At 30.5% G+C, this 26,453-nt stretch overlaps 1 protein-coding gene across 1 annotated transcript; it reads left to right on the forward strand.

The window, feature by feature from the left end:
• The first annotated feature begins 543 nt into the window (after nt 1-543).
• Nucleotides 544-20,481, forward strand: LOC145843206 (sushi, von Willebrand factor type A, EGF and pentraxin domain-containing protein 1-like). Its single transcript, XM_082950664.1, has 29 exons — nt 544-578; nt 932-989; nt 1,036-1,132; nt 1,381-1,495; nt 1,560-1,675; nt 4,690-4,884; nt 6,235-6,453; nt 6,917-7,114; nt 7,286-7,492; nt 7,784-7,969; nt 8,370-8,567; nt 8,908-9,111; nt 9,437-9,622; nt 10,033-10,242; nt 10,569-10,772; nt 11,089-11,274; nt 12,157-12,366; nt 12,782-12,985; nt 13,296-13,481; nt 14,436-14,645; nt 15,091-15,291; nt 15,578-15,763; nt 16,346-16,543; nt 16,940-17,155; nt 17,426-17,635; nt 17,864-18,079; nt 19,249-19,461; nt 20,226-20,319; nt 20,379-20,481. Exons 1-29 carry the CDS (start codon nt 544-546, stop codon nt 20,479-20,481), a joined length of 5,061 nt encoding a protein of 1,686 aa, XP_082806790.1.
• The last annotated feature ends 5,972 nt before the right edge of the window (nt 20,482-26,453 follow it).

Below are 26,453 nucleotides of genomic sequence, written 5' to 3' on the forward strand. Positions count from 1 at the left end.
AAAAAGACCTGGCAACTCTGGTCAATAACTTTAAATAGCAGGCCTTTCTATTGATTTCAAATACGCAAACTACTTATTAGAGCTATTATAAGGTATTATCTTAGAGCTGAAGAGTTGATTTTTAGATGTCAAGAAAAAAAAAAACGAAGGAAGATGTTGTCTGAATTATTGATTCAACAAAAGCTTCAATAATGCAAAAGCATACTTCTTGTTAGTTTTAGTTTTTGTGAATAAAGACAAAAACTTCCTAAGTACGCACTGGCGGTTTAAAAATTTGAAAAAAGCTATAGATAAAGTTCAATAAACATTTTGAGTTTTATTCAGTTTTCAAAAATTTAGTTTCCACAAAGTTTGTTATTCATCAGTTTATTCAATAAATAAATAAGTACTGTAAAGGTAGTAAAATTTGTTTAGAAAAGTTAGATTTATGATTGAAAAGTCTATCACAAAATTATTAAAAGAACAAAAAAAAACTATTTGCTGCAGATGTGCAAGTTTTATTCCCTAACATAAGTCTTGAACTGGTAAAAATTATTATGTAAAATGCAATCGAAAAATCCACAAACTATACAAAGCAAGTAAGTAAGATTTTAATCGATCTTACTATGTTTTGTTTAGAAAGTGTAGTAGTGCAAAACGGGACATCAGTTTATTCAAACAAACGGAGTTTTTACCGGAGATAACAACTCCGTTTCGATTGCCAATATTGCGCTGCATCATTGTAATTTTACAAGTAAAAACAACTTTAAATTATCAATACTTTTTAAACGTTATACCGATGACATTATCTTTCTTTTGCCCATACAAGAACAGCCACATATTATATCGAAGAAAAAGTTAAATTTGTCTCTGAAAAGTACTTGAATTGAAACCTATTTTTTGATCTCTAATTATTATCGCTAATTATTTTTAAATAAATTTCCCACCAAAGTAACAAAGAGGAATTACAGTTTTTTGCTGTCAATCACGTCATAGATGAAAAGGGAAATGTGGGTTTTATGTGAGAAATTACGTAAAACCCACCGCTAACAATAGAGTTTACAGAGAAGATTTTATCATCCTCGCCCAGATTACAGATCTATCGTATTTGGCGAGTCGATAAAATTAAGAAGGTTGTCTGAGCGTGATGGAGGTTATTTGGAAGCTGTAAAACTATTGAAAGATAAGTGCACAAAGCCACACTTTTACAAGGGTTTAGTAGTGGAGATGCTGAAAAAACATATAAATGGAAAGATCGGTCAAGACAACCAACCAAAAGAACGAAGGAAAATAACAGAAAACATACGCGTTTCGACGACAATCTTTCCAAACTTGCCGAGATTAACAGAGAGAAAAAAATAACTTAATCCAAAAGTAATGGTAACGTACAAACGACCTCAGACTATTCCAACTTTATTGACCAATTACAAGGCCTTGCTCATGAGTTTAACGTTAAAGAAGGGTGCTCATATCCTTGTGGTAATGTTTGTTATGCAACCGAGACGGTGATGGAATGGTCAAAAAAACAAAGTTTATAAAATCTAAAAATAGAAAAACGTTAAATTGAAAAAATACTCAAGTTGTATATACTTTGGAATCTATGAGGCAAAGTGTAGTGAATACGAGGAGTTCAAAGTCGGTCAGACAACCACGTTCTTTTCGCAAAGGTGGTGCTCTCATGGACACAGCTGGAGAAGTTAGATCACGGATGATGTCAACGATGGAGCAGCACTTAAACTACACTACGACAGAAAACACACTGCATCTAAAAAAAGATTTCAGAGAAGCTTTTACCAAGATTTTTATAGACACAAATAAAAATTATTTAAACTTAGGCATTTCAGAAAGCAAATGGATTGATAAACTGTGATCAACAATAAATATGAACAAAACAATGTTACGGCTTTACAAATAATAAATTGGTTTTAAATGCTTTAAAGATTAATGGTTTTAAAAATTTTGTTGATAGATTTCTAAGTAACTTTATAATTAAAATAAAATTTGCACAACTTAAGTTTTTTAGTTCTTTACCTCTGTTTTTATTTATTAATTATTTATTTTACTTTCTATTCTTTGATTTTAAGCTATCACTAACAATAAGTTCTATTGTTTCTATTGATTTTTAGAGGTTTTGGTCTTATATTTCGAAAGTCATATGCTAGAGTCAAAGTTTAAAGTTTCGTTTTAGTCCATTGTCTATGATCTTACTTATATTTTACTTTTTGGTATTAAACAGTAAGCTTCATTATTTCTAATGGTTAACAGATAATTTATTAAAATAAAAATAGAATTTTTTAATGAATTTTTAAGTTTTTTGACTGTACATTTCAAAATATGTTAGTTCGTTAAAGTTAAAATGTTACAACTTAAGTTTTTATAGTTCGTTCTCTTTTTTTATTTATATTTTCTATAGATTTTAAACCATTAATATGTATGCTCCATTATTTCTCTTTGTTTTTTAAGGTTTTGGTTAGATATATTTTAAAAAAATATGTTCTCATGTTAAAATAAAAGCCTAACAGCTTAAATTTTGTATAGTCCCTTGTCTTTAATAAAACTGTTGTTTTAAATTTCAAATTTAAACTAGAGACAACAATGTGCTTTATCATTTTCTAAGTTTTGAAGTCATATAATGTAAGCCAATTATTCAAATGTATGTTACGTCGTACTATGTTTTTTATAACTTTTTTATAACTATTTTACATGAAAGTTTGCGCTTATTCATTTTATACCAACTTGCTTGCTTAAAATAATTTTGAAAGTACTTTTAGCAATATAATGAGTGAAAAACAAAAACTAAGTCGATTTTTTTGAAATATAATTAGCTATTATGCAAACAAACAAAATTCATTGTTTTATTATGACGTTGTTTTAAAAATGTAATATTAAAAATTTAGCGATAAAAAAGTTACAAACCAATTTGAAATTTGTTAACTACAAATTTGAGTCATACATTTGAAAAAAAAAACATCAATTTTATCGGCGTGGCATGAAAATACTAAGAATTTTCTAACAAGCAAGCTAGACCACACGGGAAACTAAATTCGATGGTTTGCTCGCCCTGCGAAGTAGCCACAAGCGTGTGGACTGTGTTGCTGTGTTAGTTTTGTTTTAATTAATAAGGTAAAAAATTTATAGATAAGGTTTATATAATTAATATTATTATGTATAAATCTACATAAGCTTTCGTTAAACTGTGTGGCTTCACTGAAAAATTCAAAAAGAAACAAAGTAATCTAAAGAAGTAGTTAATAAGTGGTTAATAAAGAATTAATTGAGTAAAAAGAAATTAAGTGGATAAATCAGTAAATAAATGAACTTTAAATTTTACAAAATACAAACAATATTAGTTAAACTTTAAAAACCACACAGAATCTTATTATTTAAAACAAACTAAATTTGACATAAATTACCAAAAATTAAATCATATTTAGGCTATGGTTTATTTCTAAAACGAATTTTTTACACTTGTAAACTAAAAAAAAATTACTAAAGATACTACTGTTTATTAATTAAGAAATGTAATAAAAGTAAAAATTATGACTGGTGAGTGTTAAATAGAAAGTATTAGGGCGGTGTAAAAAATAAAAGAAAAATAGATTTAGTTTTTTAACAAATCAACTGCTAGCTCATTTATTCATCTTGTTTAGAAATTTTATACCATTTTACAACTACATAAGCAAATAAGTAGTTGCTACTGGTTATTTACCACTTTCTACAGCTTCAATTTATGTTATAACTATTTTTTCTTGTAGTTAAGATTTCTAAAAGTACGGCTAATTTTGTGTCTTTGTGTTTGTTTTGTTTGTCAAAGTACACTTCACAATTAAGCTCACAAAAAGTACTATTTTTAGGTTTTCCTTGTAAAACTTATACATTGCTTCTCTTTATTAGAAAATTTAAAATGCACAATGTTTGAGAGCTACGTTTTTTTGTGCATTAAGGCTATACTTTTCTTTATGAAAAATTGGTGTTTCTAAAAGTTTGCATCTATGCACAATAGTGAGCATGGAAATAATTTTACTGTGCAAAGAAATTTTTAATGGTCACAAACGTATTTTAAATAAAGTTCTAGTAGGGATACTCAAACTTTTATATACTAAATTGGTGGTAGAAAAGTTTACTTTTTGCTTAAGTAAAAACTGTCAGTATCGACATTAGAAATAAATAATTAATTTTTCAATTTTTATTACTGAAATTAGTTTGATTTCAGTGTTCAGTTTTGATTCGTATATAGTTAAGGTAAAAGCTCTTTTTCTTATTCATGTAACTTAACTTTAAAACCTTTTAAAGTAAATCCGGCTATTATATAATAAAATTCTGCCGATCCCTGAACTAGTATATCGGCATCTATAAACAAAACTTAAAACTGATTTACTGATAAATAGATAAGAAATTATAATATTCTCAAAACTATCTTTTTAAAAATAACGTAATAAAGTTATTCTATTTACTTATAAAAGTTGAGCAACTACTTATTTTAAACAAAATAGTGTTGAATCAAAAACTTTTTTTCATATACTCTGATACTTAGAAAGTATAGCTATCAATCGTGATGCTTTAAAACTTACAAATATTCAACTTATTAGCTAAACTGAAGCTGCCTTGAATCAAAAGCTCTCAAAACAGCTAAAATAAAAAAATATATATAATTCTGAGAAACTATTATTAATGAAACAATAAGTTGAAAACTAACCAAAAATTTTTCAGTATGCAGCGACCCTCCAGACATAAGCCACGGGTCGTACCAAGTCGCGGACGTTTACGAGATCGGAACCGCCGCCAACTACACGTGCCACGAAGGTTTCTTCTTCAGGGGTTCCCCCTACAAGGTGGCGCGGTGCACGGAGGAAAACCTGGAGTACTCGTTTGCGGACGAGGTGGTTCCGAGCTGCTTGCCTGACAGTAAGTCGGTTTGAATGTGATCGTTTGAGTTGTTGGTTGAGTTGCGGTACAAAGTGCCATTTTGCTACCATGTGCCTTTTTAAACGAGAGTAGTTCGGGTTACAGTTTTAAGAATTGATTAAACAAGATAATTTTGCTCGAAATTTTCAAAAAAAAAATTTGCTCATCTAACTGTCAAATTAAATATTTAAAAAATTCTGAAAAATCAAAATAGACAAACTGTTTAACGAAAAAAGGCTGCCTAAAGTGTACCGATTAAACTATTTTAAAAACTAGTTCAATAAGGTAAGTTGGCCTTATAATTGAAAATTACAAAAAAAAAATCACAGTCAAAAGTATAAATTGGGTTTTTTAAAAAGAAATAGTCTATATAAAACATCTTATTAATTTCAGGAAAAGTATTCAACATTTTTAAGCAAAAAATAAGTTAAAAACTTCGATTGACATTAAAAGTTAGTCAAATCGTCAAATAAAAAGATTTTACTTTCAAGTAAAAAATGTTTTGAAAACGGTGTTTAAGGACTATTACGTAAAGCCTAAAATAAATCCCTTCGAAAATTTGCGTTGTGTTTTTTCAAATTTTCAGCCTAATAGAAACTAAAAATCTAAACATAAAAGTAGCAAAAAGTTTATAAATGTACTTTCTAAAGTATTCGACTTTAAATGAGTCAAACAGTTTACCTTTTTTTTAGGCTGACAAAATTAATTAACTATACAGTTTTCAAAACTTTAAGTGAAATACTGCAAAAAAGAAACTTCCTTTAAAGATTATCGTTTCACTGTTGTTACGTATATTACTTTAATATGAAATTTGTTTGAACAATAGAAGTATGAAAAAAAATATTTGTACAATAATTTAATGTCGTTAGTAGGAAAAAATTTAAATCTAAAAGATAAAAGTTGAGTATAAAAAATCATGGTATCAAAAATAAGAGTTTTTCTTACATATACATAAGAGATCTTATTGTGTTCTACAGACTGTTACAACAAAATTGAACTAAACATTAAAAACAAACATTATACATTCATCGACTAAAGGTACTTCTACAATTCACAAACCTGGTCTCAATTTTTGTGCAGTTTAGTACGAACTTGGACTTTGCAACTCCCGAAATAATCTTTAAAATACAACTTTTTATTTACACCTCTCGTTCATACGCAATTACTTTTAACAGCAATCAATTTCATTAATACGATTCATAATGACCACCGAAATTTTGAACAACTGCAATGAAAAAATGAAGGCGTTCAAAAGTTAAAAAAAAAACAAATTCCAAAAAAACTTTCATCTTTCATAATTTTAAATTTTTTTAAGATTTTAAAAATTATTTCTTATTTTTCATCTCACAGCATGCGGCGCTCCTCCCCCAACTCCCTACGTCGTCTACCTCAAACAAAACCTCGCTTCCGCCGCCTCCACGAGAGTCTGCGACCACCACACCGCCGGCGACCGGGTGGAGTTTGTTTGCGAGGAAGGGAGATCCCCCTTTCCGAAATTAGCAAGTTCTCCCAACGTGGGAATCGTGAGTTGCGGCGAAGACGGTTGGAGCGATGTCTCTTGCGTCGCGTGTGAGTTTTTATTCGTACTTAATTGTAAATTTATTAAAAGTAAAAAATATTAGAGTTTTAAAAGTGCTAGTTAGCGCGTGTTGTTATAAGACTCAGAATTATTAGTGACTAAAAATTTATTTGTTAAACACATGTATCATTTAAATATTTTTTCTTTTAATTAAATCAACAATTTTTGTAGTTTTAATAAAATAATATTTCATTTTAGTAGATTTACTTTATGCTTTGTTTTTAAGAAAACTAATAAAAAGATCTCAACTACTAGAGGAAAAAGAATGAATTTGTTCTTTCAAGAACTTATTTTCCAAACTAAATTTCGGTCAAAGACCTCGTCAGTGATTTACCATTAAACTAGCAAAAACATTTGCTGGATTTTTTGTTTCAAACCCTTTGTACTTCATTCTAATATATAGTCAAAATGTGAAAGCTTCTACATTTTTAAAACAACATTAAAATCTTTCAGCTTGCGACCTTCCGCAAAACGGCAGTTACTCAACATGGTCGTTTGTAGGGAGGCCAAGTAGCAACGCAGAACATAGCGCTTCTGAGGTCAAGTACATTTGCGATACTGGGTACGAACTGAAACTAGGAAGCAGTTCAGCAGCCGTTTGTGACTCAGATGGAAATTGGAACGTTACATTACCTCCCACATGTCATCCTGGTATGAGCCTGTTTTCTTTCAGTCTACCTTATTATATGATACTTTGTAGAATTGTTTAAAATAAAACTTTTATTATTAAACAACTACGTACGTTTTAAATATCTAACACGATGCATGCTGAACTGAACAGTAGTTTCTTACAAACTTTGTAATTTCGAAAAATATTTACAGTTTGTCAACCACCAAAGTTTATTCTTTTAAATGGAACAAAGCAAGCAACTAAAACGACCGAGTTAGCAGACGGAAGGACCGTAGAAGACAAGTGGAAGTACGAATGCGATGGTGGACTTTTATTACTACATTCGCAAGATGGCGTTGTTGAGTGCGATCCTGATTCCAGACAGGTTCTACCGACAGACTCGCCGGAATGTATAAAACGTAAGTTTCAGCTTGAAATCACAAATTTACATTAACTATTAAAACTGTCTGGTATTTTATTAGTCAAGAAGCTTTATAATCAAGAACTAGAAATGGAGCTTTAGTGATTTCAAATATATAGTAAGTACTTTTTTATGACCTAAATGTATCTACTTTGGTTAATGTTTTTTACTATTTATCTATATTTCATATTGCATCATACCTCTTCTCTTTGTACGATCTATGATTTAACATTTGTGCGCAAAGTAAATTGGTTTAGGTAAAACTTGAAAACATTCTGATTACTCACAGCGTGCGAGGACATCCCGACTGTGAAGAACAGCAGTTACGTGTACGTTAACGAAGAGTACGCTCACGGTAGAAGGGTGGAAGGTTTCCAGGTGGCCTTCACTTGCTCCGAAAACTTTGGGCAAACTGAAACCACGTCAACTTGCAACAGCGAGGGAAAGTGGCTGCCAGTCGTCGAGTGCATACCAGGTTACCACCTCGGCGTTATTGAGTTTTAACAGAATTTAGATAAAAAACCTACATTCGAAACAGTTTGTTTTCAAGCTTCCGTTCATTAACTTCTTTTGTATATTTTAAATGATAGATTTATTTAAAAACTTCGTTAAGTACTTCTTTTAGTTTTTTGATTTAATTTATGTTTAAAACTATTTTTAGAAAGTAATATATTAATAAACTGATAACGAGCGCACTTGAACACAATAAAAAAATTCAAAATCCTTACAAAGTTATGATTTACTTAAAGTGTAGCCATAAAAAAACTAACAATACTTTCACCAGTTAATTGAAGGTACCAATTTTTTCAAACTTCTTATAGCTAATCATTTTACATCAACTTGTTTTTTCCTCATCTTGAACATTTTCTCAACAGTTTGTCCGATCCCTCCAAGTGAGTCCTATTCAACATTTTCAGTGACAAGTGCTAACTTTACGGACACATACTGGCCTGACACCACGATTAAGTACACTTGTGATTCTGGATACGAATTGAAACTAGGAAGCAGTTCAACAGCAGTTTGTGATTCAGCTGGAAACTGGGATGTTACATTACCTCCTACTTGTCATCCTGGTACAATTTGCTGTTTGAATTATTACAAAACGAACACCATAACTTAGTAAACACTACTTTGTATATTGTTATCTAAGTCCTCATACCTTATACTAAATATTCAAGATATAATCAGACTGCTCTAACTCAGCATATTTTTTTAAATTGTGTTTTGACAAGTACAGCTCTTAAATATCTGTGTAAAAGATGAAATATGTGGATTAAAGCGAGCTTGAATTTTGTAACACTCTATTGCTAACTGTAAAAATTACTTTATTTTAACAAATAAGAATTTTCTTAAAACAGTGATATAATTCAATGTAACATAAAACTTTTTCAAAAATATTTCACTTTCTCACAGTCTGTAAGGCACCAATGGATTCTATCCGAAACGGAACAAGAATAGCAACTAAAACGACCGAGTTAGCGGATGGAAGGACCGTAGAAGACGAATGGAAGTACGAATGTAATGATGGATTTATGTTATCACATTCGCAAGATGGCGTAGTAGAGTGTAACTCTGATGCTGAAGTTTCTCCAACAGATGTACCGACTTGTGTTAAAAGTTAGTTTGAGTTTTTAGTTGGAATGTATTGAGCGTCAAAGTTAAGTGTAAAATGTACTAACTGGCGTTAAGATAATATCAGTAAACAATATTTTTTATAAAAATTACAGAGTTAAGATAGTAAAAGTAAATTTGAAATGTTTAAAAAGTTATTTTTTAACCCATTCAGAGTGTGTGAGAAAATTTCAGACTAGTTGTGCATAAGCATACTTTACATACAAACAATGAAATTCATTATTACCTAACTACTCTACCTCATACCTTTTGTATACTTGCTTGAAAAAAATGTCAAATAGCTACTGTAAATGTTTCCGATTGATAACAGCCTGTGAGGACATACCCTTGGTTGACAACAGCAATTATGAGAACACGACTGAAAAGCTAATTGGCGGCAGAATGGTCGAAGGTTTCGAAGTGACTTACTCTTGCGCAGAAAACTTCAGACCGCAACAAATTAAATCTACTTGTGATGGAGAAGGAAAATGGTTACCGACTGTGGAATGTTTACCAGGTAAATCAACTAGCTTTTACATAATGAATTAAAAAAAAAATGGTATCAGTTAAAAGCGTATTATTTTTAAAGAGCTTTTATGTTGTATGCATACAACATAACAGACCATTAAAGAATTAAAGAAAGCGTTTCAGGTTTATATTTTAAATTCAGATAAAATATATGTACAGAACTGTCTTGATAAAATACAAACTTAAAAGGCTGATATGAAATTAGTACTTTGTCATAGGTTAAGTTTATAAATTAGCTGTGCTTATGAACGACTTTTACAGAAGTATTAAATGAAACAAAAATCAAGTGCATTGAAAAAACTTCAACTATGTATTAACTTGATTTCTTACTTCACTTATACCAAAATGCTTAAGTGCTAAAATGGGTAAATTTTTTATAATAGTTATTTCAACCAACAGTTTGCCCAACTCCGCCGAAAGGAAGCTACTCAACCGTATCGGTAACCAGCGGAGCCTTTGAAGTACCAGCCATTGATACATACTGGCCTGACACCACGATCAAGTACACTTGTGATTCTGGATACGAATTGAAACTAGGAAGCAGTTCAACAGCAGTTTGTGATTCAGAAGGAAACTGGGATGTTACATTACCTCCTACTTGTCATCAAGGTATGATTTAGTTTTCGAATTGTCATTGCTATTGCACTTATTCAACTGCTTTTGTTTCTAAGTGTTCGTGAATGTAAAATGATTTCATAGTTAAGAATAAGATATTATTCTACTTGTTTATATAGTACTGTTTTAACTCAATTTAGCGTTTATAGAAAACTTAAGTGGTTAAAACAAAGCACTAACACAGTGACACTTACACTACATCCAGGTGTGATAATTTATATAACTTTAGGAACAAGTTTATAAATCAAGTACTTTTGTTAGTACATAGTATGAATAGAAAGCTATTACTTTTCTTAAGCTAACACATATAAAATTTACAGTTTGCGAAGTGCCTGCCGATATAATGGACGGGACAAGAGAAACAACTAAAACAACCGAGTTAGCAGACGGAAGGACCGTAGAAGACAAATGGAAGTACGAATGTGATGGTGGACTTTTATTATTACATTCGCAAGATGGCGTTGTTGAGTGTGATCCTGACTCCAGACGGGTTCTACCGGCAGACTTGCCGAAATGTGTCAAGCGTGAGTCCGATTTTCTAAAGCGATGCTTTTACGTTTATACCAAATGAAAATTTAAATAATAACTATGAGTAAAACTTCTCAATGAACAAAATGACTTATTAGACCAAACTAACTATACTTTAGAAACAACTTTTACAAAACGAACTAAGATTACTAAACTAAACCCTGATATAAAGAAAGAACATGCGGATGGATTATAATATATTCTATTCTTAAAACTTAACATAAAATTTTCCTTTTAGTCACATTTCAGCACTAAATGAAAAAAATAATAACTTTACTATAAAAATATGATACGTCATTTTATTTAAAACAGCGTGCGAAGACATTCCATCGGTTGACAACAGCAATTATGAGAACACGACTGAAAAATACGCCGAAGACAAAATGGTGGAAGGGTTCGAAGTGACTTACACGTGCGCGGAAAACTTCAGGCAGACTGAAACCAAATCTACTTGTGATCGTGAAGGAAAATGGTCACCGACTGTTGTGTGTTTGCCAGGTACGCCAATGAGCTCTTGTTTGTGAAAAAATTACATTAGACTAGTTAATTAATTGCTATAATCATATTGTAACCTTTTAAAAACTAAAAAACTGAGAATAAATAATACTAAGTGTATAGTTAAAGGAACTATTTTTGTAATAAAGCTGTGACTACTGTTTTACTTTGTTTTTAAACTGAAATTGTGATTGTGATAGTTATTTAGTTTGCAGTTAAAATAAAAAACATATATAAAGTTACTGTAGCTTTAAACTATTTCTTACATGACTTTGAGTTAACCAGAAAAATTGACCGTACATACAAAATGTTCAAGTGTCATTTATAATCATTTTAATCAAGTAAGTGAAAATAATGAGCTTGTTTTACAACATTTTGTTGGAAAGTAGACATAAAACATAGCTAAAATTTGGGAAAAAAACAAAATAATTACTAGAATATTTTATTAAGTTTTAGTAGTTTGTTTCACATAACTTTCTTTTTTAAATTTTTCACTAGTTTGTATAAAAATTTTAGGAATTCTTTTAGCAAAAATTCGTTTTAAAAAATATCTCGGAAAAATATAATACTGTAATTATTTTCCCGCAAAAAAGTTGAGAGCTCTGAATGTATAACTATCAAGTAAATCTAAAATTTTATCAATAAAATAAGTTTAAAAAAATGACTTGTTGAAAGTATTTATATCATTAAATACAAAAGTTTTGTAATTTATCAGCAAAATTAGTGTTTATGCTAAACTTTTGTGTTACTTATCCTAAATACACTTTATCATTTGCAGTATTTTTAAATCGAGTATATTTAAAACTTGTTATTGACAGTAAATTATTTAAATGCTGAGCTAGACAAAACTTTCATCCGTGTGAACCTTCATAACTTTCTTAACAGTTTGCCCAACTCCGCCTGAAGGAAGCTACTCAACCGTATCAGTGACCAGCGGAGCCTTTGAAGTGCCGTCCATTGACACGTACTGGCCTGATACCACGATCAAGTACACTTGTGATTCTGGATACGAATTGAAACTAGGAAGCAGTTCAGCAGCAGTTTGTGATTCAGCTGGAAACTGGGACGTTACATTACCTCCCACATGTCATCCTGGTAAGATTAGCTTCTATGACATTATGTTATAGTTCATAAGTCATATATGTATTTAAATACTTTTGAATGTAAATCAGATAGATTTTTTTAGTTTTAATGTTTTGCTTAAACCTCTTGTTTAGATCTAACAATAATATTTAAGTTTACTTAAATAAAAAATTTGCGTACCGAGATTTGCACAAATAACTTTTTATATTGACATATCAATTATGCACAATTTTAAAACAAAGTTTTTGAGAAATTTTTAAAAAGCATGTTATTTTTTATATTCAGTTAATAAAGTCGTCGTGCAAGAAAACACAATCATGTTACACAAGAGCTGTTATCTGTAATAACTTAAAAGAAATCAGTTTAAGAACCATAAAAAAGACAAATCTGACCAAGAGTTTTTGATTCAACCTGTAAACATTTACAGTTTGCGAAGTGCCAGCCGACGTAGTGGACGGAACAAGAGAAGCAACTAAAACGACCGAGTTAGCAGATGGAAGGACCGTAGAAGACAAATGGAAGTACGAATGCGATGGTGGATTTTTATTATTACATTCGCAAGATGGCGTTGTTGAGTGTGATCCTGACTCCAGACGGGTTCAGCCGACAGACTTGCCGAGATGTGTCAAGCGTATGTTTGATTTTATATTGCAATGTTACGTTTATGATCAGCTGAAAAATAAAATACTTAAAAAGTTAAAGTTCAATTGTTTCAGTCAACAAAATTACGTTTTAGAATAAATTATAATTGATATTTAAAAACAAACTAAACGCTGATGATTAAACTAAAGCTTGTAAAAGTAAAATTTGACAAGTGCTGCTATTGACCTTTATAAAAAACTTTACCTTAAGTTACTTATCAGTGGCTTTTAAGCTGTCATTTGAAAAAACAATAATCACTTTACTAGAAACATATAATATATCATTTAAATATAAAACAGCGTGCGAAGACATACCCTTGGTAGACAACAGCAATTATGAGAACACGACTGAGAAATACGCCAAGGACAAGATGGTGGAAGGGTTCGAAGTGACTTACACTTGCGCGGAAAACTTCAGGCAGACTGAAACCAAATCTACTTGTGATCGTGAAGGAAAATGGTTACCGACTGTTGTGTGCTTGCCAGGTATGTCAATGAGCTCTTATTTTTAAGTAACACATATGAAAAAATGTAAGTATTAGTAGTAGTTTTACAAAACTCTAAAATACTTTTCTACATCAAAAAAATAATCAGATAGTAAACAAATCTGTATAAATGATAATAATGTAACTACTGTTGTAAACTAACTTTAAAATTAGTTGTAGTTATATTGGTTACTAATGTTGTAGTTGTAAAAAGAGTTTAATCTAGTTTGCAATAGCTTTAAAACGTTTTCTTACATGGCTACAAGTTAACCAAAACATTGATCAAGTATATGAAAAGCTTAACATGTCGTTAACATTGCCTTTTTTCAAGTAAGAAAAAAAAAACGAATTTGATAAAATTTTTTATTGTTAAATAGATGTAAATATTAGCTAAAATATAACAAAAAAAAGTTACATAAAAAACATATTTGCATACAATATGTAAAATAAAATAAAATAATAAAAACATACTGTGTTTTTTATAGCTTTAATGCTTTTTTATCAGATTTTTGTTTGTTTGTACTAAGGAGATCTTTTAGCGAAACCTCGTAAAAAAACTAGAGTTATACAAGGCTATATTTATTCTCTTTATCATAATTGGAGAACTCTGACTGTTTAGCTACAAAATAGAGCTTAAATACATTACTGATAAGTTAACTTCAAAAAAAAGTAACTTCTTGAAAAAAATATTTTATCAAATCAAAAGTTTTTAAACCTAAACAGTAAAAGTATATTTCTGTAAAAAAGCCAAGTTTATGTGTTGATAGTGATAAATACTGCTCTCGTAGTAATACAAAATTATATAGAAGTAAATATATATAAATTAAAATTGGATAAAATAAATATATCACATTTCTAATTAGTAGCTCTTGCTTGTTAATATCTAGTTATTCAAATGCTACCATGGCAAAATGTTTTGTTTAAGTAAATTCTTATAAAAACTTTCAACCAACAGTTTGCCCAACTCCGCCTGAAGGAAGCTACTCAACCGTATCGGTGACCAGCGGAGCCTTTGAAGTGCCGTCCATTGACACATACTGGCCTGACACCACGATCAAGTACACTTGTGATTCTGGATACGAATTGAAACTAGGAAGCAGTTCAACAGCAGTTTGTGATTCAGAAGGAAACTGGGATGTTACATTACCTCCTACGTGTCATCCTGGTATGATTTGATTTTATGAACTTATGTTATAGTTCATAGGTTTTATATGTATCTAAATACATTAAAGTGTAAATCAGATAGTTTTTTCAGTTGGTATTTGCCTAAATTTGTTGTTGAAATCTAATAACAATCTGCAAGTTTACTTTAAAAAATATGACTTACTTAATATTAGGATAACTTACTTGCGTTCAGATATTTGTACAAATAATTTTTTATACTAGTATAGTAATTGTACACAAGTTTAAAACAAAAACTTTAGATAATTTTTTGAAAAGTGTATTATTTTTTAAATTTCAGTTAATAAAGTCTACGCATAGCAAGTATAATCTTATGACACGTGTGATGTTGTCTATAATCGTTTAAAAGCAAATAATTTAAAAAGCATAAAGGTATATAAATCTGACCAAGAGTTCCTGATTCAACTTAAGTGTAAAAACATTTACAGTTTGCGAAGTGCCAGCCGATATAATGGACGGAACAAAAGTAGCAACTAAAACGACCGAGTTAGCAGACGGAAGGACCGTAGAAGACATATGGAAGTTCGAATGTTATGGTGGATTTTTATTATTACATTCGCAAGATGGCGTTGTTGAGTGTGATTCTCCTAACAACGTTGTTCCAACCGATCCACCGCAATGCGTCAAGCGTGAGTTTGCGATCAAAACGATTTTCGTTTTTAAAATTCAAAGGTAAAAGCTGCTAAACTGTTTCAGTCAAACTACCGGACGAAACGCACCGATTTTTTTTCATTAAAAAGGAAAGTGTAACAAGATAAAAAGAACTTTTAATATCAACTAGCTCACGTTTCATAAAGTCATTGCTTACTAACAAACGAAATATTTCTGCTTTATTTTGACTACACGTCGACAAAAACTTTAAATTGCTTTCTGCACGTGTTACGCTTTGCCGTGATTCAATTTGCTTTGAAACAGCCTGCGAGGACATTCCGTCCGTGGACAAAAGCACCCGAGTGAACTCGAACGAAGTCTATGTAGGCGACAAGATGGCGAAAGGTTTCGAGGTGACTTACCTTTGCAAGGACAACTTCAGGCAAGCTGAAACCGCGTCCACTTGCGACCGTGACGGAAAGTGGTCTCCGACAGTGGTGTGCTATCCAGGTACGTCAAATCGTGATAACGTTATTTTGAATGTTTTCATCATCTTGTTTTGAAGTTTTTGTATTCTTGGTTTTAGTGTTGAACATGTATTTTTCTGGCACAATTTAACGGAAGGTGTTGGTTAAAACAAAGCACCTCGAAGATACCTATGCCACACTTAGAATAAAATAGAGACTTAAAGTTTATCACTTTATGAAATATAAACTCAAAAGCATGCTTCTATTTTTCCTACAAACAATTGTGCAAATTCTAAACACCTTTCTAAAATAAATTGTCTCTAAATTTCTGTAACACTTATCATTCTCACTACAAAAGTAATTAAGTTTTTTAAAAACAAAAAAACTCAAAACTCAAGTTTAATAAAGTTATCAGTGAATTTTTAATACTTCTAGTAGCTCCCACTAACAAAGTCCTACCAATAAAATGTTTGTTTAAAAAAATGTTTATTTCAAAACCCGGCAGTTACTCAGTTTTACCACTGAACGAATACCAAACTGCAGTGAAAAACTACTAAAACCGCAAACTACGCAAGCACTTGTGAAAAATTAATTTCTGAAAAATTAAACGAAAAATCTCACACAGACTGCGGGGTGGCTGTGGAGATGGTAAACGCCGTGAAGACGGTCGACAGTTGGGTGGATCTCGACCCGTCGACCAGGTTGGAGCAGGTGGTCAGTTACGAGTGCGAGGAGGGATCCTATGTTGCGCCCCCTGGTGCCGACCTGGTGCACAGCTGCGTGGAAGGAGGAGCGTGGAATGAAGGCGGAGTTTGCTCGAGAGGTTTGCAAGTTGTGTTTAATACGCGCTTAAATATTTGCTTTCAGAGTAATTTTAACTGTGAAGCAACTACGAGCTGTTGGTCGCAAAAGTCGACTTAAAAATTTTTCAAAAACGATAAGTAGAAAAACTTTTTCATTTGCAAAAGATAAATAATTTTTGAATTGCATTCGTTTGACTTTTATATTCGAAAACCTATTATATTTACACATTAAACACATTTACAATGATGTGTTTTTAACACTATTAAGCTTACTAAACATTTGAAAACTTACTAAAAATATTTTACTACTAAGCCTGTGTTAGCTTCGTAAAAGGACTTAAACAGTTTGAATTTAGATTTGACCACTCAAATGCTTTCATTAAACAAAAACAAAATCTCATTGTTTCAACGAACAGCTTGTCCTGATTTCCAAAACGAAGCCGAACGTACTGCTTTTCCCAACATGATCTTCGAAGCCGGAGAGCGAGTCTTGAACTCCGACGGAAGCGTTCTGGCCGGATCGACTTTCACGGTGTCGTGCGCGGACAACTACGTGTTGAGCGATTCGCGCGAGTCCGTGATCACGTGCCAGGTGGACGGAAGATATGACAGTGCGCCCACTTGCGTCAAATGTTCGTTTGAAGTTTAACGCATTTTGGTTGGAAGGCTTGAAATTTTTTTTTTATTTTTTGATACAGTACATGCCTCTTTAGGAAGAGTTTTAACACTTACAACTAATAGTAACAATATACTTAGTATAAACATTTTATTAAAATTTACAAAATAACTAATAGTAAAAAAAATCTAGAATGTTGTACTAACAACACAATCTCCAACAATAAAAAATATTCTTTCTAAAAGCTGGAGGTCCATCTAACAGTTTTTTTTTTGAATTTTACCAGACTGCGGTCAGGCGCTGGAAATCCCCAACGCGATGAAGTGGGCCAACGAAGAGGAGCGGGTGTACATGGACGACGGTTACGTCACAATCGAGCATGACGTCACTTACTACTGTTATTCCAACCACTTTATGCCGGTCGGCACGTCAGGCGCCATTTCCTGCCAGGACGGCAAATTCGTGCCCGACAACAGCGAAGTCAAGTGCTTGCGCGGTAGTTATTTGTTTTTAGTTTGGTAAAATTAGATTCTTTTCAAAAGTAACTATTTCTACCATTACAACTGTCGAGTCGCGTTTTTTACATTAAACCTATTTAGTTTACTTTGTACATTATAAACAAGTTAATTTTCATTCGTAAAATTAAAGTTATAGTCTTATAAAAGGCTGGAGCGTGTGTAGATTTTTTACAATTATAAAATGTTTAAATAATAAAACAAACCAGAGTGCGAGCTGCCGACGTACGAAGCGTTCAACCAGGAGCTGGTCACTCCGCGCCTGCTCACGGAGGATGGAGGATACTTGGAGGGAAGCACGGTGAGGTACAGCTGCAAGGAGGAGGGTTACGAGTTTCTGCCGCCACCTAGCGGTGGTGAAGTTGAAATTGTTTGCGGAAGCGACGGCAATTTCGACACCAACGAGTTGCCGGAATGCCACCCAGGTTGGATTCGTATTTAATCTGCGTAAAACTCATTAAAATCTGTCGCTTACGGGAGTTTATGCTGCTTATGTAATGTTAGGGGCCTGTTTTACAACTCCACGTGCGCTTTAACTTGTATAAGAGATGTCCCCAAGCTAACGCTCAAACTATATTTGATAAATAATCTAATATGACTTACCTACTATTGATTCGAAGTTTTATACATAAATTAATTATACTACTTTTAAACGTAATTTGATTCTGGGTGATTAAATGTATTTACAATAAGGTTGCGAAATGAAAAGATGATAAAATATTATAAAACATATAATACCAATTGATCGAATTATCAATTCTTTTAAAAGACTAAAATACATGAATCAAAAAGCTAAACCAGGGTTTCCCAAACTTTTTTCCAAATGGCCCCCTTTAAAGAAATTAAAAAACCATGGCCCCCTTCAACAAGATTACTCATAACCTTTTTTTTGCTCTTCACCTGCAACTCGAGAATATCTAAAGTAAGTTTCAATTTATGACTTCATGGGCTTCCTTTGGGCCCTCATGGCTACCCCTTTGTTGCTCGTGGCCTCCTGAGTATCTGTCATGGCCCACTTTGGGAAACCCTGAGCTAAACACTAAGTTTAAAATCGTTTAAAAATAAACTTATCAAACGAATTAAAAGCGAACTAACTGTTCGCTTATACGAGATCGAAACCATTCACAAACGAAATGCCGCAAAAAGCCGCCAACAGAGCCAATGGCTTTTAGCTAGCTGCAAAACAGCAAAAAAGGTCAAGCTCAAGCGTAGCTTGGGCTTTTAAACAAATTACGTTCTCTCAAAAGGGAGAAAATGTAATTAAGCATTACAAAACTTTAAATGTTTGCGCTATGATTTTGTTAAGAATGAAGCATTTGTTAAGCTTTGGCTTGTTGCAAGTAGATGTGTCTTAAAAAATGTATACATTTAGGTTCAATTACTATTGTTTTGTAACATAGTTTTATGTTAACTTATCTAAAAAAAGTATAACAAACTAACATGTATCCAAGTTTCTCATTAAGTCTTAATTTTGTATAAATAAGTTGACATTGAACAGACCGCTGAAAAAACATCTTAATTTTGTCCAACCGATAGATGGCAACAGTTCTAACATTGCAGAAACATATTTACAAAACAAACATTGTTCAAACAGGCAACCAGTGCCCGACGCCGCGCACGGCGCGGAGCGCCACGCACAAGATCACCACCAGGGTGTACATGGACTACTACCTGCCGGGCGTGGCCATCACCTACACGTGCGACGGCGACCTCATCATGGCGCCGGACTTCTACAAGGTGATGACGTGCGAGGAGGACGGGGCGGGAAACGCCAACTGGCGGGGGCTGATCGGGAACTGCTACTCGTGTCAGTTGCGACTTCGTTGTTTACATATATATATATATTCGTTTTGTATTGAAACGCGTTTTTATTAAAGCTGCGAGTCGAAAAGTGCTCGCGTCAGTTTTGTTTCACGATTAACAGTTTTTAATTTTATTTTAAAATTGGAAACTGCTACTCGTGTCAGTTGTATAAACTATTCTATTGTTTTTGTATATATTCAGTTTTGCATTATTTTATTCCACGTAGCCACTCGTGTTAGTTGTATATTCAATTTTGTTGTTTATTTTCACTTTTGACTTGTGATGTATCGAACTGCTACCGATTGTATGATTATTGATCGGTTGCATTGTATCAAACTATAAAATGACACTACTCGTGTCACTTGGAATTCAGTACTTCTGAATTTTTTCATATAAAGTTTAAAAAATAAAACTGTTTGTAAAGCAAAAAAAAAAAATTATCAGTTTTAAGAGACAACTTAGCGTGTTGAAAAACTAAAAGCTTAAGCTTCTAATACTTCATAACAACTTTCGCGCCACTTTAGTACACTCAGTGTGCGAGCTTCGAGATTTACACCTTTGTTAGATAATTTTTATCAACTTATAGACTGCGACTAGCTTGTTAAAAAAAAAGAAACAATTTTTGAAATTTTATAACGCATTTTGGCGTCAATTTTTATTTTACCAATATGTTTGGTTTTTACACCTTAACTTTTTTATCATCTGTCCTAACTTTAAATAGACTTTATTGTTTACACTTTTGTATACCGAGTTTGTTTTAATTTCCAGACTGCGGTCCCTTTCCGGAGGTGGACGGCGCGGACCGGGTGGTGACGAGGGACAAGGCGGTCAACGGGTCGTTCACGCTGGAGCTCAGGAGCAGGTACGTGCGCGCGGGGAATTCCCCCGAGTTGCAAGCGTAATCACTTTATTTTTTTGCAGGTACGAGTGTAAAGAGGACGGGCACATTTATACTGGAAGCGATGAGTACGAGTGCGGGGAGGGAGGGTTCGAGGGAGACCTGGGAGAATGCGTTGAAGAGTGAACGATGAAAATAAGTGTGAATGTAATAAACTTATAAAGTGTATGCTAACGTGCGTGTTGAATCTATTTATTTAGTTTCATTTAGCTATAACAATAAAGAGAAGAGTTAGTTTTTAAACGATTTGAAATTGTTTTAGTGACAGAATTGCTTTAATCTTGGAGTTTATTTCATCAAAAGTTCGTGTTTTCTATCTAAGAAAAAGTTCAAAAGCAGTGATTTTTCGTACATTAAAAATGCATCAGTACCTAAAAGTATACCTAGAAGCACTCGTGTAAAAAGTCTAACAATTGTAGTTATCAGCTTTAGCATTTGTTTTTAAAATTTCAAAAAAGAATTTTTTGCAAAATTCATTTAAAAAACGAGTTCTTTTAATAAAACTAACATAGTCACGGTGACAGATAAATGTGCAGTAACGAAAATAAGGAATTTATTGCTATTTTGAACATTTTGTCGGAACTTTTATGGAACATGTTATAGAACATTAGAGTTTTTTTATTCCTAACAATGTTAATAATTTAAATATTATGGTTTATAACTAATGTGAAAAAAAATATTAAGTACTTCAATAATCTAATTTAAAGCTCTATATCTGTATTAAAAACCAATTTTTTATAAATGTAACAACTTTATATGATTTTTTTTATCTTTTCATTAAATTGACAAAATTTTTAGAATTAAAATTTTAAATAAAATAGTAGTTAGACATTTTTGGTTGAAAAAAAATAAGTTCATGCACGCTTTTTAATATCATATAATTTTATTTTAATTTGTTTTGATCTGAAAATTGTTGTTACTATATGTTCAACAAAAACCGAATGTTTTGTTTCAACCATTACTGTTGACCTCTTGAAACGTGGTGTTTATTTCTTAAAACTTGTGGTCTTAACTAAAAACTAGAAATACTTTCTAATTAAACTGTTAACTATAATAAACAAGGATATTAAAAAACTACATAGTCATAATATAAGTTTGATCTTAAACTTATATCAATAAAAAGGTTAAAGTTTAAAAGGCTCTATGATAAATGTTAACAGTTTTAATGAAACAAAATAAATTTTAAGTTAGTATATAAAAATGAGATTAAAAAAGAAGATTTAAATGAAAATATGGAAATATAAAGTTGAAAACGTGCAAAACTTTTCTATAATATTACCAAAAGTACATGATTTAGCAAAAGTCAAAAGTTTTCAAATTAATCTGAAAACTTCAAGTTTAAGTCAAGAAACTTTTTGAATTAGAATAAAAGTTCATATACAAAAGTTAATAGCTGGCAAAAGATTTTATAAATAAGTAAATAAAATATTTATAGTTAAAGTTCACAGTTTAGACATAGTATCTACTTTAACGTTTTTTAATGAATAACTATAATTTGCAAAAAAAAAGTCTTGAATTCCTAGGAAAAACTTGATAAAATATTAGTGATCTATCAGATTCAGCCATTTTTTGCTTGAATCCGAATTCGGCCGGGTCATAATTTTTAACAACAGTTCGGATCGAATTAGTTTGGAATGACCTTATTTTCTGCGATCACCTTTTTTTAGTTTTATATACTTCAACTATTGTGTTTTGAGTATTTGATATATACAAAATTAGTCAAGCGATACAGACCAATAAACGTTGAACTAACTCAGTCATTCGTTTTAAACATATAGGTTCATACATCCATTAGAACAGCGATTCCTGACCTGGTGTAAATTTAACCTGGGGGTGAATTCCCTTATTTTAGGGATAAATTTTGTTTATTACTGGTTATGTACATTAGTGTTAATTAATTTTGTTACATTTTATTAATTAGTATTCAATTGTAATTTTTAAAGGTTAGTTAACTTTTTAAATTTTTCGATTTTTTACATTAAATAAGCTTAAAGTCTATAAAATCCTTTTTTTTATAAAGATTAAAAATTATTTTGTACATTAAGGGAAAATTTTGTAATTACTTCAAAAATAAGGAAAAGTTTGGTAATTGCCTTCTGAAAAGAGGTAAAACATTAAGAAAAGGTTAAGAACCGCTGTGTTAAAGTATAAATAGAAACTTTCAATTTAAAGTTTACAATAAGCTACAAAAGACACACAATTTCAAAAACACTAAATATAAATCGAGCAATTCTCTTCAGTGGAGTACAATGCTAACAAGTAATAAGATTTTACGCACTTATATAATAACCAAGTAATCAAGTAATCATAAAGTAATCAAGAGATTAATAAAAAGCAAAAGCAATTAGTAACAGTTGAAATCAAATAAGTCCATTTACGTTATAATTGATCTACAGTAAAACTAAACATAATAAAATGAAAAAAACCCTTATAAAATGTTACGAAAATAAAGAAAAAGTATAGTCAAAATCTTTTTGCTTACATAAAACTGGTTTCCTTAACAAAATACAAATGGCTTCTAATTTAATCAAATCGAACACAATACTACAAATTTTAATAATTATAAATCTATCTATATTATAATTGTTTACACGTGTTGGACTATTAATTAAATGTTCTGAAATAGATAAACGTTTAGATGCGTTTAAAACCTTTACCGGTATATCATCTCTCTTATCTAAAAAGCCAAAATTCTCTACACATTTTGATATGTGTTCATTTATTCTCTTCCTCATATGTCTGGTTGTTAATCCAATATAACTTGCTTAACAACAGCAACTGTACTGGTAGATTACCATACTTTTATTAAATTTTAATACTGGATCCTTACCACCTGGTGTTATTAGTGTATTAGAGGTAAAAACAATTCTAGGGTTCGCTGCATAATAAGTATTTCTTACTATTTGTCTAATTTTTTTTTCTAATATCTCTGAGCTTTTATTAATAAATGGAATTTCTAAAGTAATTACATATTTTTCCGGTCCTATTGTCTTTATTCTATCAAAATTTTTCACATGTAAATGAATTGTTTTGTTAACTAACTCTTGTGGGTAACCGTTTTTGTTTAATGGTGTTTTGATTTCTTTGATTTCACTTAGTAGCAACTCTGGTGAACAAATTTTGTGTGCCCGATGAGACAAAGTTCTTATTAAATTTACTTTTCTCTGTAAACTGCAGTTTGATTGAAAATTTAAATAACATCCTGTAAAAGTTTTCTTTTTGTACAAAGTTTTAAGTTTCTTGCTGGCAAAATTCTTTTACTGACTTGATAAACTATTTCTATTTATAAACTTATAATATTACCTTTTTAAATATAAACCTTATATTTAAACTTTAATGTATTCAATTTGTTAAAAAGCCACAAATTTAATTTAACTATTTTGTTCTCGATAAAAGATATTAAATATTGTAAAAACTCTATAAAATACAGCTCATTTATTATTTAGTTACTGTAACTTTAAGAGGCAGGAGTTTTTCGACAATTTTTTTTACTTTTCAATTTATTCATTTAACAAAATAAATTTCATTTTTGCTCTGGTATAGATGAAAAGTATATATAATAGTATTAAATATTTCTGTGGAAAGTTTAAAACTTGTTTTTTTAACAACTGCTGATTTTTGAAGTTATAATAACCTAACATTTTAATATTTTGTTCTATATATATCTTTAATAAAAAGTATTTTCTTACGAATGTAACAAGATATCAAACTGCATTTGATAACAGTTTAGATTTAATGGAAAGGATTAAGTTAAAGTACCTTTTCATCATAGCGTTGAAAATTAAGCTCGCAAGGCTAAAACTTAAACTTTGATGCAAGTTTAGACAAGGAGAAAATAAAGAGTAGTCATGAGTTTACTGATGCAAGTTTGCATTATAATATTACCAAACATACATGACTTAGCTAAAGTCAAAAGTTTTCAGATTAATTATAAAAGTTAAAGTATAAGTCAAAAAACTTTGTGAATTAGAATAAGATTTCATGTATCAATATTAGAAGCTGGCACAACTTTTATAACTAAGTAAATAAAGTTAGTTTTAGTCAAAGTCCACAAGTTTAGGCAGAATTTCTAATTTCACGTTTTACAATGAATAATCATAATTTGCACAAAAAAAAACTTGATTTCTTGTGATAAAGCTGATAAAAATGTTGTAAAACCGGTTGGATCATAATTTTTAACAAAGATCCTGATCTAATTAGTTAGAAATGATTTAGTTTTCTGCGATCAGTTTCTTTCAGTTTTATATACTTTAACTATTGTGTTTTGAGTATTTGATATATACAAAATTAGTCAAGCGAAACAGACCAATAAAAGTTGAACTAACTCAGTCATTTGTTGTAAACATATAGATACATACATCCATTAGAGCAGCGATTCCTAACCTTGTGTAAATTTAACCGTGGGGATAAATTCCCATATCATAAGGGACAAAATTTCTTTATTATAGGTTATGTAAGTGAATGTTTATTATTTTTTTACAATTTATAAGTTATTATATAATTGTAATTTTTAAAGGTTACATAAACTCTTTAAATTTTTTGATTCTGAAATTTGATTAGTTCAAAGTTTAAAAAATCTTTTTTGTTTCTAAATAAACAATATTTTATTTATTTGAGGTAAATTTGGTAATTACCTTGATAAGTTATTTTTATTTATAAACTTAAAATATTATGTTTTTTAAATAAAAATTTTATATTTAGATTTTAATGTCTTCAATTTGTAAAAAGGCCACAAATTTAATTTAACTATTTTGTTCTCAATTAAATATACTAAATATTGTAAAAACTCTAAAAATACAGCTCATTTACAATTTAGTTACTATAACTTTATGAGTCAGCAGTTTTCGACAATTTTTTTATACTTTTAAATTTTACATTTAACAAAATAAATCTAATTTTGACCTTGTAGCAGCCCTGGTAGAGGACCATAAAATGTTATGATTGCCCAAAATAACTATTTAATTTCTTGCAGTTTAAATATTGATTACCTGTAAAATATCTCTAATAGTTTTTTTTTATACATTTTTTACTTTTTAAACTTTTATAATAATAGATATGACTTAGATAAAATTTAAACTTACTGCAATTTGGGTTGTTAGTTTTTGAAGTAAAAAACTACCCGAGTGACTATAAACTAGCTTTATTCAGCAGAGTTAATTTAAATACCTAAAACTATTTACAGGGTTGCCACTCGTTTATTCAAAATCCTTTAAAGATTTTTAAAATTCCTCAAGGATTTTTAAAGTACTCATTTTTAGGTCTATTTTTAGTTTATAATTAAGTTTAATGTAAAAAACTGTGATAAATAGTATAAAAACATTGAAAGAAACTGTAAAGCTACTTTAAATATGTTTTTGAATAAAAACACTTTTGATGGCGACCAATAAAAATTATTTATATGATAAATTTTTTGTGTCATATCAAAAATATTCTACTAAACATTTAAAAATTGCTAAAAATTCCAGGTTTCTATAGTGATTTTTGTTCAAAACTCCTGTTTTTTTTTTCAAAATTTTTCATATTCCAGGTTTTTCCAGGTTTCCAGGTAAAATGGCAACCCTGTATATACAAGACCAAAAGTTTTTAATTCACATTAAAATATATTTAATGAATTTTAGTAGGTTGAGAAAAATCTTTAAAGTAGAAAAGTTTGTCAAAATATATGCCTTAAAAGTCTTATTCTATTTTTAATAGTGAATAGCAAATTTTTAAAGGTATTAAGGTCTAATGGAATTTTAAAGTGAAAAAAAAACTTTCCCTGAAATATATGAAAAATATCTAAACTAGAATGAGTTTTGCTAAAAACAAAACAAATCTGAGTCAGCATATATTGAAAAAAAATTAGTTTAATATTATCAAGGTTTTCAAAAAAAATAAATTATCTGAGTAGCATAAAAGTGAAAACTATTTTGCCATAAGAAAAGTATGTAAACATAAGAATTTTTAAACTTTTTAAATAGGTTGATTGTGTACTGTATATCTACCATATTACTATTTTAAAGGTTAAATCTTAACTATCAAGGTTGCCTTTTTTTGGATTAAAACATAGCCTGAGTTTTAATTTTGATTAACTTATGATTACTTGGTTACTATATAGG

The sequence above is a fragment of the Thalia democratica genome, chromosome 8 (genome assembly GCF_965202585.1).
Source record: "Thalia democratica chromosome 8, ktThaDemo2.hap1.1, whole genome shotgun sequence".
In the NCBI taxonomy this organism is placed as follows: Eukaryota; Metazoa; Chordata; class Thaliacea; order Salpida; family Salpidae; genus Thalia; species Thalia democratica.